Here is a 15,088-nt window from a genome sequence, read left to right on the forward strand (position 1 = left end):
AACCCTGAAGGAGCCAAAACAGAACTCATCATTTCCAAGACTATAGCTCACATTCTTCCCCCTCCAACCTGAACCTTTCCATGTTCCCCATGCCCAGGAAGGGTACCACCATCCAGACACTTGTGCCAACAGGAACAGTCATCTTTGGCCCTTCCCTATACCCCACTGCCCTGTGGTGTGTTGCCGAGGCCTGACCAGTTTGTTGCAGGAGAGAATGGTCATGTCCCAGGTCACAGGTGAGTCCCTGGGATGGGTCACCAAGTGAGGGTCCTTGGCTTCACACAGGAAAGAATTCAAGAGCGAGCCATAGTAAAGTGAAAACAGGTTTATTCAGAGAGATACACATTCCATAGGCAGAATGTGGTCCATCTTGGAAGGCAAGAGCAGCCCCAGGGCATGGGGTCGTCTCAGAAAATGAGAGCACCCCGAAATATGGGGTGGTTAGTTTTTATGGGCTGGGTAACTTTATAGGCTAACGAGTGGGAGGTTTATTCCAACTATTTTGGGAAAGGGGCAGAGATTTCCAGGAATTGGACCACTACCCACTGTTTGGCCTTTTATGCTTGGCCTTGGAACTGTCACGGTGCCTGGGAGTGTGTCATTTAGTATATGCTAACGTGTTAAAATGAGCATATAGTGAGGCTCAAGGTCTACTGGAAGTTAAATCTTCCGCCGTCTTGGGTCTAGTTGGTTCTAAGCAGTTTTTGTTGTATCCTCAATGGCTATGTCATCCTTTTAATGGTTGTGCCCTGCTCCCTTCCCTCTTGTCTCAAGTTGACCTCATAAGCATCCATACACATGGCCACCTGACAGAATATCACTTTTTTCTGTTCTGTTTTTCTGTTTGTTTCTTGTTTTTGTTTTTTTGGTTGTTTTTTTGGTTGCATTGGGTCTTCATTGGTGTGCACAGGCTTTCTCTAGCTGCAGTGAGCAGGGGCTACTCTTCGTTGCGGTGTGCGGGCTTCTCATTCTGGTGGCTTCTCTTGTTGCGAAGCACAGGCTCTAGGTGCATGGGCTTCAGTAGTTGCAGCATGCGGGCTCAGTAGTTGTAGCACATGGGCTTAGTTGCTCTGCGGCATGTGGGATCTTCCCAGACTAGGGCTCAAACCTGTGTCCCCTACAATGGCAGGTGGATTCTTAACCACCATGCCACCAGGGAAGTCCAGAATATCACTTTTATGTAGACTCTTACATTAGCCTCTCGTATCCCTTACAGCTACAACTCAAACTTAAAAGTACATTTGAATAACTTGGGCCTTTTAAAAATCTTCTTGAGCAGGTCTAGTCTAGGCCAATTAAATCAGAATCCCTGTCTGTGGGAATTAGACATAAGCATTTTTAAAGGTGATTCCAATATGCGTTCAAGGTTAAGAACCACTGTAATGGAGGCTTTGAGCTGCAAATAACCTATATCTGGGGCTCAAGTTAGTCTAAAGCATTGGCTCTTACACTTTAGCGTACATCAGAATCACTTAGTAAGCTTGTTAAAACACAGATTGCCAGGCCTCCACCTCCAGAATGTCTGACTCGGCCAGATATGGGATGAAGTCTAAGAATTTGCATTTTTTAATGATGCTGGTCCAGGGCCCACACTTTGAGAACCACTGCTTAACCAATGAGGAAATGCATCATTTTACCTAACACAGAGGCCAGAGGTAGAGAGGCTCCAATCAATGCAAGGTGAATCTTCAGTTGCAAATTGAAGTTGTGCTTCCATTGCTTCTCTGGCTCTCGCTTGCCTCTGATGAGGCCAGGTTTCTAGCAGATGGTCAAGGTGCTTTGCGACTGAGCCCTGCTATCCCTCCAGCCACACCTTTGCTCATGCTTTCCTTTCCCTCCTAGAATTCCCTTTTACCCTCTGTCTCCCCTGTCTAAATGCCCACCCCTGAAGGTACAGCTGAATCTCACTGCCCCTCAAAATCCATCGGCGGGTCTCCCTCCCTGACCTGCCCAGTTTTCCTCTTCTGTCATTACTAACGTCCTTCTGAGTGTTAGCCTTGGATTCCAGCTGGGTTGTAGGAACTTGAGGGTAAGAGCAAGGCCCTTACCACAGCCCAGTGGCAAGGTGGGAAGGATAAGGATCTTGGAGTGTAGCCGACCCCAGTTTGACTCTGGTTCTATCCCTGGCTTCCTTGTTGACCTTGGGTAAGTTACTTGACCTGAGCCTAGTTGTGTGGTTTTTTTTGGTTTGGTTAAAGTTATTTCATGGCCTCACTTGTCTTAAAGACCACTATAAAGATCAACTGAACTTACAATGTAAAAGAATCTGGTAGTCTCAGCTGAGCTGTAGCCCTACTCTTGCTTGTCCCCCACATCGATAGACTGGAGTCACAGACCTGCACGTGTTCCCAGGTTCACTCTTTATCTGTGTCACCTCTGGAAAATCACTTAATGAGCATCTCCTAGAGCATCAGTCCCCTAATCTGTGGGGTGGGAACGTGAGAAGATTAAATGAAATGCAAAGCTCCTGGATCAGTAAATGTCACCTGCAAAATGTTTGGTGAATGAAATTCTGAAACGTACCCCTTTGTCTCTAGGAGAAAGTGGTTCATGGCTGGGCCTTCGGTTCTAAATAGCAAATTAAGGAGGAAAAGCCCCAGAATGCTCTGGACACCCCCTCCTAGCCCTCTCCACCCCACTGCCCACAGCTGAGTCAATGCCAGTCTCCCCTTCTCCCCTCACCAAGGACACAAGGGAAGGAAATGAGGCCACTTCACTTGCTCTCTGACTGGATCTGTCTCCTCACCCGAGGTTGTGGGTGAGTCCGTCTGTCATCTAGTCTCTGCAGCAGCCTCTGTCCTCACAGGATCCTTCTAAAGGCCAGAGGACCTGCACTGCCAGGAAGGGCTCCCTGGTGGCCATGGAAACGTTTGAATCTGGCATCCCTGACCCTGGCATTTCGACTCGCTCTGGGTTGTGGGCCTGGGAGGCCCACGGAGCATGCTTGTTCTGGGAATATTCCCTCTCCAGCTAGTCTGCTCCAAATTCTATCACTAGTCTTTCAGAATATCCCTTTTTTTGGTGACTAAACTCTGTAGATTGTATTAATGCCAATTTCCTGGTTTTGATATTGCACTATAGTTAGGCAAGATGTTACCATTGGGGGAACCTGGGTAAAGGATACATGGAACCCTCCTCTTCATTTTTTTTCCCCAACTACCTGTGAATCTATAATTATTTCAAAATTAAAAGTGTGTTGTTTAAAATCGCCTTTTCAACTTCCTTTCTATCCCCAGGCCACCCCGAGGCCAGGCTCTTATCACCTCCCTCTTGAACCCCTGCAACCACCTCTTGGTTTTCCTGCTGTCTTTGGTCTTGGCACACACTAGTCCATCCAAAGAATCTCCAAGACCCCGACTTTGAGCTATATCACCCTGAAATAACCACCAGAATCTACTCTCTGTTTGCTGGATTGAGCTGGCACTCAAGGCCCTCCGGACCTTTCCAATCTTACCTGCTACTTTTTTTTTTTTGTGGCCCATGCCGTGAGGTTTGCGGACTCTTAGTTCTCCGACCAGGGATTGAACCTGTGCCCCCTGCAATGGAAACGTGGAGTCCTAACCACTGGGATGCCAGGGAACTCCCTTAGCTGCTACTTTTTATTTTGCTCATGTCCTGCCTCCACACAGCATCCTCCCGCTCAGGAGGAGGAAGCTGTCCCACCTCCTAATTCCAGAAATACCCTTTCCCTTCTCCATTAACAGTAAAAGCCCATCTGAATTTCCCCTGATACTAAGAAGACTTTCCCACCTGTTGAATAGGAGTAATAATAGGTCCCATGGCTCCTTGAAAGGATGCAATGTGATGACGACTGGAATAACGCCTTTAATAACGATTATCAGTAAATTCTTCAAGGGGAGGCCTGAGCAGAGGCTGCATCACCAGCCCCCTACCCTGTGAGGCCACACAGCCTCAATGGCCAGACGAACTTAAATAGCCAGGCCGCGTCCTTCCGGATGCCCGACGGTCAGGCCCCGCCCCTCGGGACGCTCCAACAACAGGCCCCGCCCCCGAGACGGGCCAAAGACCAGGCCGCGCCCCTCGGGACGCACTAACGGCCAGGCCCCGCCCCGCGTGCGTGCACCGCCCTGCGGAGACGTGCAGGCCCTCGCGAGGCCAGAGGCTGAGGTGGCAGCGACTCTGCCGACATGGAGCTGCTGCAGATGCCGGAGTTGATGGGGCTGTCGCTGTTGCTCGGGCTGCTGGCCCTGATAGCGACGGCGGCGGTAGCGCGGGGATGGCTGCGCGCGGAGCAGGAGACGTGCGGCCGGTCGGCAGGTTAGTGGGCCGGGGGCGCGTGGGGGCGACCTACCGGACCTGTCGCTCCCGGCCTCCCCGGGGTCCGACCGGCCGTTTGGGCCTGCGGGGGTGCCAGAGATCCCGCCCTCCCTCCGGCCTCAGTTTCTCCTCTTGGGACATCAGTTTCACTTTGGGACGACCTGTTAGAACCTAGGCCCCGCGCTCCCGAGCTCTCCGTGGCCGAGGCTAAGCCGCCTGCCCTCGGAGCCTGAGCTTCTCCCCGGGGCTGCTGCGGGGACGCTAGGAAACTCTCCAGCGCGCTCCTTGTTCGTTATTTTCTGAAAACGGGGAGGAGGGGACGGACATTCATTTGTGAACGCTCTGGTTCCCCGACATGCAGCATTTATTGAGTACCTGCTACCTCCTGTAGGCTTCGGGGTCTTTTCCTTTAGGGAGTCCAGTGTCGGGTAAAAAAGAACAGGTGAAACTGTGAGGGAAAAATATAGTGTAGTAGGTTTCATAGGAAGGTCAGTACTAGACACAGGAAACCCAAAGGTGGGAGTGGTCAGCCCTGCTTTTGTCGGTGGGCGGGGGGGTGTCAAGTAGGGGACACTTGACGTGGGGTCTTGAAGGATAGACGTGTAAGAGTTTGCCAGGAGGCCAAGAGAGGGCGAATATTCCTGGCAATGGCAACATGCGTGAAGCCAAGGAGGCCTGGAACAGCATTTGGTTTGACTGTAGTGGGAGGGGAGAGGGGAGGGCTTGTTAGACAAGGCTGGAGAGGCAAGCGGAGGGCAGGCAGATTTGTCTTTGTATGTGGCCTCGGAGCTTTCTTCCTGTAAGGATTGAGGAGCATCTGTAGCGATCTAACATATGCCAGCTTTGCTCCTGTCCTGATTTTCAATTAAGTTAGCTATTTGATACAAAAATGACTGGCACCATTTCCAGCACCCGGGATGTACTCAACTCAGGTCAGCTACCTCTCACCTCTAGGTTCTCTCTGGGATTCCTTTGAGCCCTTTCATGCTTGTGTTGGGTACTGTGCTTGTCATTTTGTATATATCATCTCACCCAATTCTCAACTTCTCTTTTAGAAAACCAAGGCCCAGGGCAGTTACCTGAGATCAGGGTCACTAGATTCCGGTGTGCACATTATCCCCCACTTAGAGATGTCTGGCCAAGAATCTGCATTCCACTGGCCATTCTGTGTACTTGCTGAGCTGTGCCTGCCCAGAGAGGGCGCCTTTTCTGATGTGCAGCGAGGTGCTATACGGTTATGTTATATACACTAACAGCAGGCAGCCTCTTCAGGATCACTCAGTGGTAGAGATGCAATGCAAACCCAGGTCTGATTCCACAAAGCCTCTGTTTTTTTCCCATATCCCTCTCTTCTTGAGGACAGGGGCCATATCTGGTCATCTCTTGTGCCTCTGTTCAGTGCCAATCATAGGTGGTCAGTAAGTGCTTATTGAGTGGTGAATGGACGAATGACATGGGCCTTCCTTGTAGGCCAAAGAGCAAATGGACTTCCACCTGACAAGTCCTTGAGATCCAAGAAGCAGAAACAACATCAGCGGATTCACAAGGAAAAGCCTCAGCAACACAACTTCACCCACCGCCTCCTGGCTGCAACACTGAAGGTACATGGTGCCCATGCACAGGACATGTATACAGAGACCCACACCCCCGTAGACTTTTCCTTTGTAGTATTCTGTGCATGTTACAGACCCCTCTGCCTCTGACCAAAATCAGTGGGGATGCCCCATCCTATCCCTTCTCATCACATCCCATCAGCAGCTTGCTGTTAATCTAAGCAACAGGGCTCCAGAATCATGGCTGCATGGGTTTCCCCATTTGCCCAAGGGGTTCCTGTTCATACTTGCTGCAACCCTTCCCCTAGAGCCACAGTGGGAACATATCTTGCATGGACTTTAGCAGCAATGGCAAGTACCTGGCCACCTGTGCAGATGACCGTACTGTCCGCATCTGGAGCACCAAGGACTTCCTGCAGCGGGAGCACCGCAGCATGAGAGCAAATGTGGAGCTGGACCATGCCATCCTGGTGCGCTTCAGCCCTGACTGCAGGTGGGACAGGATGGAGCCCCAGGTTTGCCTGCAGAAGCCCTGACCCAAGCTTATGTCCTTCCCATACCTTGTTTAGGGTAGTGAGGGGGGACCCAGGGTCTCCCTTGAGGTGGCAGAAAGGGAACATCCAGACAGCTTGAACACCCCCTGAGGCTCCTTGGAGGGCTATGGAGCTACATAGCAAGGAAGCAGAGAGGGGAAGATCTCTTCCTCCTTGGGAAGTACCAAAGCCTGACTTCCAGAGTAGTCTTGGAAGTTCTAATGGTTTTCTAAATCCTAGAGAGAAGCTAAAGGAGCCAGAGCTATGAGAGGCTTACCTTGTAAGGAGTTTTAAGAGATTTTGAACTAAGGGTTTAAGTTGTGAGGCTGGACTGTAAGTCCTGAAGGGAGATCTTGATTTTCCTCAGAGCCTGCCTAGCATAGGACCTGGCACACACAGGTCTCCGTGCCCAAAGGAGTGAGAGACTTGTCTGCTCCCTGTCTCTAGAGCATTCATCGTCTGGCTGGCTAACGGAGATACCCTCCGTGTCTTCAAGATGACCAAGCGAGAGGATGGGGGCTATACTTTCACGGCCACCCCAGAGGACTTTCCTAAAAAGCACAAGGCAGCCATCGTCAACATTGGCATTGCTGACACAGGTGAGGCACTCAGAGGATGGAGCTTGCCCAAGGCAAGAGGGAATGGACCCAGTTTTACTTACTGCGTGAGCGAATGCAGCCTGAGAGTTATGCTTAGCCCCAGTGTGACAAAAGGGGCCCTGGTTCTGGGCTCCCCTGGAGTCCTGGGAGCCACAGCAAGTCCCCTGGGGGAGGTAGGTAATAGCCACAGTCTTCAGCCAAATCCTTATCTGTGGTGACCCTTGGCTTGGGAGGGAAGCGTGGATACATTACACTGGGCAGCAGATGCCTTCATAAGTCCGTCGATCAGGTCATGGACCTCAGCCCATGGCACTCCTCTCGCCCTTCAGGGAAGTTCATCATGACTGCTTCCAGTGACACAACTGTCATCATCTGGAATCTGAAAGGTCAGGTGCTGTCTACCATCAACACCAACCAGATGCACAATACATTTGCTGCTATATCCCCTTGTAGCAGGTGAGGAAGGAGGGACTGTGGCCTCGGGCATGGGCAGAGGTTGGGGCTGGGGGGCTGGGGACAGAGCAGAGAGCCAGCTTCAGAGAGCAGAAGGGGCAGGCAGTGTGGAATCAGGACACCTAGATTCAAGTCCTTAGTCTCTATTTCTCCGTCCATAGTTTTTAAGAGGTTGGGGTGGGGGTACTAAGTATCTTACAGCCTGGCTGTGAGGATGGACTGAGGTCATGTATAAAAGCAGTTTTCAAAGGTAGTGTTTTAGGCACAAGATTAATTAACTTTCTCAGGAAAAAGTTTTGGCGGATTTGCAGAAAAAGATGCCCTTAAAATTAAGTTTTAATGCAATCTGGGTTGTATGGCAGGTTTGTGGCCTCGTGTGGCTTCACCCCAGATGTAAAAGTTTGGGAAGTCTGCTTTGGGAAAAAAGGGGACTTCCAGGAGGTTGTGCGAGCCTTTGAACTGAAGGGCCACTCTGCAGCCGTCCACTTCTTTGCTTTCTCCAATGACTCCCGGAGGTGAGTGACTCCTCTCTGATTTCTTACACGTGACTTGCAGCCCCTCTTGGTGTCCAGGATCCTTCTTCCTTTCTCTGCAGTGGCTCTGAAGTTGCGGGGGGGGGGGGGGGGCCTTGCCCACAGCAGGAAGTAGACATAGCAGTGGAGTTGGCTTCCTAGCTGGCGTCCCTAGCACTGTCCCAGTGCCCTCCCCTCCAGGGTGTGTTGGGGCTAGAGCCGTGACTTTCCCTGCTGCAGGATGGCCTCTGTCTCCAAGGATGGTACGTGGAAACTGTGGGACACAGATGTGGAATACAAGAAGCAGCAGGACCCCTACTTGCTGAGGACAGGCCGTTTTGAAGAAGCAAGCACCATGCCGTGCCGCCTGGCACTCTCGCCTGACGCCCAGGTTTTGGCTTTGGCCAGTGGCAGCAGCATTCATCTCTATAACAGCCGGCGGGGTGAGAAGGAGGAGTGCTTCGAGCAGGTCCATGGGGAGTGTATCAGTGACTTGTCCTTTGACGTCACTGGCCGGCTTCTGGCCTCCTGTGGGGACCGCGCAGTGCGGCTCTTCCACAACACCCCTGGCTACCGGGCAGTGGTGGAAGAAATGCAGGGCCTCCTCAAGCGGGCTTCCAATGAGAGCACCCGCCAGAGGCTACAGCAGCAGCTGACGCAGGCCCAGGAGGCCCTAAAGAGCCTGGGTGCCTTGAGGAAATGACTCATGGGAGGGCACAGCAGGAAGGATCTGGCCTTCTGCCTTCGCTGCTGCGGCTCTTCCCAAGTACTCCCCAGCTGGAAGCCTTTTGAAAGGGATGTGCTGATTTTCTTAATGGTGACTCCTCTCTCCTTTTTCCCATTGAAACTATTCTTGCCTACTTAGATCTCTCTCTCTCTTCTTGCTGGTGTGACTCCTGGCCTTACTTGACCTCCCAGGCCAACGATCAAGGTGCTTCTCTTTTTCCTGGGCCCAAGGGGTGGAATCTGTCTCCACCAGGCACTGAGGAGAGTGGTAATTAGAAGAGAAAGAGAGAACATGGTCTTTGACCTTGTGGCAACACACCCTGCTATCCAAAGAAGTGTGTAATTGTGGGACTTCCCTGACGGTCCAGTGGTTAAGACTCTGTGCTCCCAATGCAGGGGGCCTGGGTTTGATCCCTGGTCGGGGAACTAAGGGAAAAAAAAAAACGACAAAGAAGCTTGTAACTGTGGAGGCAAAACCTAGGGAACACCTGAGTACTAACCAGCGGTCTTGCAGGGATGGGAGATTGGGAAATCTTCCAATTCCATAACTGTGGTATGGCTCAGGGAAAGGCTGATCTTAACCCAGCAAAGCACCTAACTTCATCAAAAAGTGATTAAGGGATTCATTCTGTGCCTCAGTTTTCTTATTTGTGAAATGGAGAATAATTATCTCTTGACCTCATTACAAAGATGTGAGAGTATGAGGGTATGAAGTCCCTAGATTTGGAAGAAGAGTAGAAAAGAGTCATGACATATCAGTTATTACCTACTGGGTTAAAACAGGGCAGTTTGAAACTCAATTAGAAAGAAACATATCCCTTGGGAAGGCCAAGTTTCTGGGACTTGATCATACATTTCATATCTGGTTCTGCTTTAAGTTGTGTGGGAGAATCACAGAATCCCGAGATAGGGCTCTTCTCTTCCAGGAGGTTATATCCTCTTTGAGGAGAACTTCTTTTCAGTTCACCAGACATTTGAGTGCCTACTCTGTGCCTAGCACGCAGCACTGGACCCTGGAGATAAGTATGAATAAGACATGGTTTCTGCCATCAGAGGTGGCAGGTGGGAGAGGGGTTCACATGCCCGTGAAGTGCTTTTGTTAGTTTATTCATAGCTGGAGAAGGCTGTTGTAAAAGTCAAAGTGAGGGAGAGGATTGAATCAGGACAGAGGCAATGAATATGGAGTTGAAGTTGAAGGGTAGATTTGATAGATTAGGTATTTAGCAGTTCAAATTTTGGGACTTTGAGGACTGCTTGGGTGTGAGATGGAAATGAGGAATCCTAGGAAGACTTGAGCCTAGGGAAAATTTACTCATCCAGAATAAATTCTTCCTCCCTCTCCCTAAAACTGGGACCTCTGCTAGTCACCCCCAACTCATAGAGATATTTGAACAAGTCACAGCCTTGGAGTTATCCTTAGTTTCTCCCTTTTCATACTCTCTCCGCCCTACTGCACTACTGTTGTCCACTCCACCAGAAAATTCTTCTGGTTACATTCCAGTTTATATCCTGAATCTGCTACCTCTCTCCATCTTTTCTGTTACCATCCTGGTTCTAGCCACTGTCACCTACTGGACTGCTATAACATAGCTTCCTCATTGGCCTCCCTACTTCCGCTCTTGCCTTGTTAAGTCACTTTTCTACGTAGCAGGGTGATCTTTTAAAAATGTAAACCAGATCCCATTGTTCCCAAGTTAAAACCCTGAAAAGACACCCCATCACAGTTGGAATAAAATCCAAAGCTCTCACCATGGCCTACAAGGTCCTGTGTAATCTGGCTTCTTCCTTCCTCCGTGACCTTGTTACCACTTTCCTCCACCAAGCCAAGTTATTCCCAGCCTCGAGGGGGACTTGTGCCTATGCTTTTCCCTTTGCTTAGAAGCATTTTTTTTTCTTCTGTTGGCAGTCTTGTCATGCTTGTCATAATTCAGTTCTCAGTTTCGTTCGATCTTCAGAGAAACCCTCCCTGGCCACCCAATCTGAAGTAGCCCTTTACACCAATCATATCACATCCATCACATTAGCTTATTTTATTTTATTTTGCATTACTTAATGCTATCTGAAATTATCTTGTTTGGGTATTTGTTGGCTTCAGGGGTTTTCAGTTTAAATGCTTACGGATGTCAAGTGGGTAATATAAGTGGGTGATTTGGGCCACAGTCGTCTGGGTGTAAGACAGTAGGAAATGGAACTGAAGTGATCTCTAGGGGGCATGTGTCCTGGGTGAGGGGCAGGGGGGCTGCGACTTAATATTCAGGATTCCAGCAGAAGTTGCCTGTTTCAGAGAAGCTAGAAGTTGGCAATTCATTATAAACAGAAAAACTTAGGCACTGTGGGGACCAAACAGAAGGCTACTGTGGGCAGGATGCAGACCAGCAGTCTCACTGAGCTTCTGGATTGTTCATTAACCCACTGGAATGTGACAAGACTCCTTGTCGGTCTGATTTGCTCTGTATCCCACACACAGTACCTGGGATAGAGTAAGCACTCAATAAATGTTGAACTCAAACCAGAGCAGTTGACGGAAATTTCAGTACCCTCTGTGTATGGTGGTTTTATGTTCCTAAGAATAGACTTCTGATTGATAATACTACGCACCTGGGTCCTGGTGAATACTTGCTTTCTGGTTGTTTGAAGAATGAGACTAAAACACTTTGCATATCTGCTTGGCTCTGGCTTTACTCTCATATATCCAGGAGAGGAAGTGACCACAGAATGTTGAGTTACGGAAGTCAGAAGTCTTCAGTTCCAATTTCAGCTGGGGCACTTACTGACTTGAGACCTTGAACAGACAGATCACTTGACCTCTCTGAGTTCGTTTCCTCATCTGTAAAATGGGAATAAATCCTGTCCTTCGTGCTTTGCAGGGCTATGAATTTCTAATAAGATGAATGAAAGCACTACAAAAAAGTCAATACAGAGACTTCCTGAGGACAGAAAGCTCCTCTCACTAAAGATGAGGCCGCTTCTCTTGTAAGCATGGAGAAGTTACCTAGATACTCATGTAGCCTAGAGGCCACCGTGGTTTTTTGGTAAAAAATCCTTGTGTGTGAAGGCAGTGTTAATACTTAAATATTACTATTTCAATGTGTGTAGGTTTGAAATTTTTCAAAATAAAAATTTGGGGAAATATTTTTAAATGGTGCTTTATAGATTATTTTTATCAGTCATCAAAAATAGAAAAAAATATTTAAACCACAAAAGTGCACATCTAAAGGCCTGTTGATAGTCTTCATCAATTTCAATTAAGGTAATGAGAATACTCTTATTTAAAAGATGTTCTGGGGGATTCCCTGGCTGTTCAGTGGTTAGGACTCCATGCTTCCACTGCAAGGGGCACGGGTTCGATCCCTGGTCCGGGAACTAAGATCCCGCAAGCTGCACTGTGCAGCCAAAAACAAAAAAGATGTTCTGCAATTAGAGATTATAGGAGGTAAGTAGGAAGCACATACTCTGGTGATGAGTTAGTTATCAATGATGATAGGTTGGGACTTCCCTGGTGGCCCAGTGGTTAAGACTCTGTGCTCCCAATGCAGGGGGCCCGGGTTCGATCCCTGGTCAGGGAGCTAGATCCCGCATGCATGCCACAACTAAGAGTTCATATGCCACAGCTAAGGAGCCCGCCTGCCGCAACTAAGACCTGGTACAACCAAATAAATATTTAAAGAAAATGATTATAGGTTATATCAGAGACTCAACATTGCCCCAAACTGGCCACATATCTAGAAACAATAATTTGGGATTCATGTTCTCGTCTACAAAATTCCAGAAATATGAGTCTTCCAGGTGATCCTGGCTTGTTTTGAGCACACAGCTCTTGAGGCTGAGGCCCACTGATAGAACAGGTTGGCACTGCAGAATCAGCCACAGCAACCGAAAGCATGATTCATATACACAAACCTGGGAATGTCTTCTTGAGATTGTGACTGTATGTCCAAGTCTTCATTTCTTCAAGCTTCCAACTCTGATCCCAGGGTTCAGGGCAATTGGAAAATGAATGTGGTTTCCACTTGCTTTCTATTCAGTATACATACCCAGTTTGAGTCCATTTTCATTTCCTTGGTCACATTAATAGTGGCTAACGTTGAGTGCGAAGTCTTCAATCCCTACCAACTCAATATTGTTTTTGCCTCAGCAAAACCCAGTAACCAACCACATCTTAGTTTTTATTTGGTGAAGTCCCACTTCCCCAAATCTTAAATCTGTACAATTTATAGGGGATAGACCCAGACCCTCCATGGTGGGCATATAACCAATCAGCATATTCCTGGACTTTGCCAGAACTTTAGAAAAGTGAAAATATGTTTAATTTTCTGCTGGGATTGCTTAGTCAGTTGGATGTAAAGAAACTATGTGTAGTCCTGTCCAGGAATGAAGCCAACACAGGAAAGCAGCCAAAGATGTAGAGAGATGCTGTGCTAAGGATGCTGCTTGTTTAGACAGCTGGATCCAGACACACCTGAGGTTGCCACCACTGGACTGTCAGTTATAAGAGCCAAGAGATTCCTGTTTATGATTGTCCGTTTGAGTTGGGATACTCTTATTTGTAACTGAGAGAGCCTTGACATCAGTATTATTAGAGAGTCCAAGTAAATTGCCCAGAAGGCACATAACCAATAAATGGCTTGCCCAGATCTTCAAGTTTAGGCCTGTCTAGTGCTAAAATACATTCCTTTAGGGAATTCCTTGGCGGTCCAGTGGTTACGACTCTGCCCTCTCACTGCCGAGGGCATGGGTTCAGTCCCTGGTCGGGGAACTAAGATCCCACAAGTTGTGTGGCCCGGCCAAAAAAATAATTAAAAACATAAATTCCTTTCATTTGCAAAGCCAGAGGCAAGGATACAAATGGAGGCCCACATGCCATGCCATGTCTTAATATTTCTTATAAATTAAGCCAAGCTCAAATATGTTCTGTCCTCCTACCTTCTTATAACTTCCTGGAAGGCCAAGTTCAAATTTAGAATTCTCAGACTCAGGTCTGTGCCACAAAGTGTTGTCAAAGCCAACCATCCCATGATCAAGGCTGTCCCCCCTTTTCCCACCTGATTCTTTCCCACATTGCAAGAGATACCCCAGCCCGCACCTCACATGCCATCATATTCCTGCAAGACACCACCCGCCCCTTGGCCACCAACTGCTCGGGCCTTAGGGTGTGCACCATGGCAGCCCCACCTTTGGGAGAATGGACCTGGTGAGAGGCTGGTACAAGCCCTTGAAGCAGGCTTGTGTCTGTCTGGACAGGGAGTCCAGGGTCTAGTGGATGAGATGGGGACAAAAGCTCTGGGTGGTCACATTTCCCTGGTCCTGCAAGTGTGCCTCGTGGGGACGGGCATGGCAGGAGGAGGGCCAGGACAGGTCCCTCCGGAGGAGTCCTCTTTGCCCACATCTAACACTATTAACACTGTGTTGACCACACTCCATCTTTTCCCTGCAATTCCAAGTTCACTATGCTAAGCTCTCCTCAACACGTCAGAAATGTAATACAGTATTTTATTGTGAGTTCCTGGGGGTTCAACCAGGTATGTATCAGAGTTTTTCCAAAAGTTCTGGATACGTGAAAGCAATCTTGTGCGTTTTCTTTACCGGTATCTGTGGTCTGATTACTGACTCTCCATTCTGACCTTCAAATTCTTCCAAGCATCCCAGAGACCAGCTGCACCCAGGGTACCAACATGGAAACCATGTACACCTTGATCCTTCATCACAGTCCTAACCACTGGGCCGCCAGAGAATTCCTATACCCTTTGATTCAAAAGCCCTCTTTTGCATAGTTTCTGCACCCAATACTCAGTGCTTGCCACTGGGAAGCAAAGATGGATAGATGGCATTCCTTCCATCCAAAAGGCGCTTGACCTGGTATCAGGAAATACAATAATAGTAAGAACAGCAAATACTGAGTATGTGGTAGGCAGGGTTGTAAGTGCTTTGTACACATTAGGCTATTTAAGCTTCACCACACCCTACTGGGTAGATATTGCTATTCCTATCTTAGAGATGGTGAAACTGAGAAACGAAGAGGTTAAGGGACTTCCCTAAGTGACAGAGTTAGGATATGAACTTGGCTCCAGCACTTGTGTTCTCAACGCACTCTTATGCAGCCTCCCAGCCATGCCTGTACCCAGAACGTAGGCCAGAATGTGGTTACCTGCCATCAGCGAGGCACAGCCCTGTGCTCAGTACAGTACCTGGTACTCAGAAATGACAAAATGAGGACAGCCAGGGTATTACTGAATATCACAGAACCCGTGTGTAGAGGGGTCTGGAAGTAGCAAGAGAGGCTGGAGAGGAAGAAAAAACAGGCTTACTCAGAGAGGCAGATGGGAAACCAGACCCAGTGTCAGGAGGATGGGTAAGGAGAGCTCCCGCCCCTCTCCTTTTTTTCCTTCCTCCCTCCCTCCCTTCCTTCTTCCCTCCCTCCCTCCCTCCCTTCCTTC

General features: G+C 48.8%; 1 protein-coding gene across 1 annotated transcript; it reads left to right on the forward strand.

Moving 5' to 3' along the window:
* Positions 1 to 4,116: 4,116 nt before the first annotated feature.
* On the forward strand, positions 4,117 to 11,794 carry TBL2 (transducin beta like 2). Its single transcript, XM_024747216.1, has 7 exons — positions 4,117 to 4,278; positions 5,749 to 5,879; positions 6,140 to 6,324; positions 6,812 to 6,963; positions 7,293 to 7,419; positions 7,779 to 7,931; positions 8,169 to 11,794. The coding sequence occupies exons 1-7, from the start codon at positions 4,149 to 4,151 to the stop codon at positions 8,629 to 8,631; spliced, it is 1,341 nt and encodes a 446-aa protein (XP_024602984.1). The 5' UTR covers positions 4,117 to 4,148; the 3' UTR covers positions 8,632 to 11,794.
* The last annotated feature ends 3,294 nt before the right edge of the window (positions 11,795 to 15,088 follow it).

The sequence above is a fragment of the Neophocaena asiaeorientalis genome, unplaced genomic scaffold (assembly GCF_003031525.2).
Source record: "Neophocaena asiaeorientalis asiaeorientalis breed wild unplaced genomic scaffold, Neophocaena_asiaeorientalis_V1.1 scaffold607, whole genome shotgun sequence".
NCBI lineage: Eukaryota > Metazoa > Chordata > Mammalia > Artiodactyla > Phocoenidae > Neophocaena > Neophocaena asiaeorientalis.

Excerpts from the sequence above, each read along its gene's own strand:
- TBL2 (XM_024747216.1), top strand. The coding sequence starts at position 4,149 with ATGGAGCTGCTGCAGATGCCGGAGTTGATGGGGCTGTCGCTGTTGCTC. Across the intron at positions 5,880-6,139 it reads TCCTGGCTGCAACACTGAAG|AGCCACAGTGGGAACATATC; the intron begins GTACATGGTGCC and ends CCCTTCCCCTAG. Across the intron at positions 6,325-6,811 it reads CGCTTCAGCCCTGACTGCAG|AGCATTCATCGTCTGGCTGG; the intron begins GTGGGACAGGAT and ends CCCTGTCTCTAG.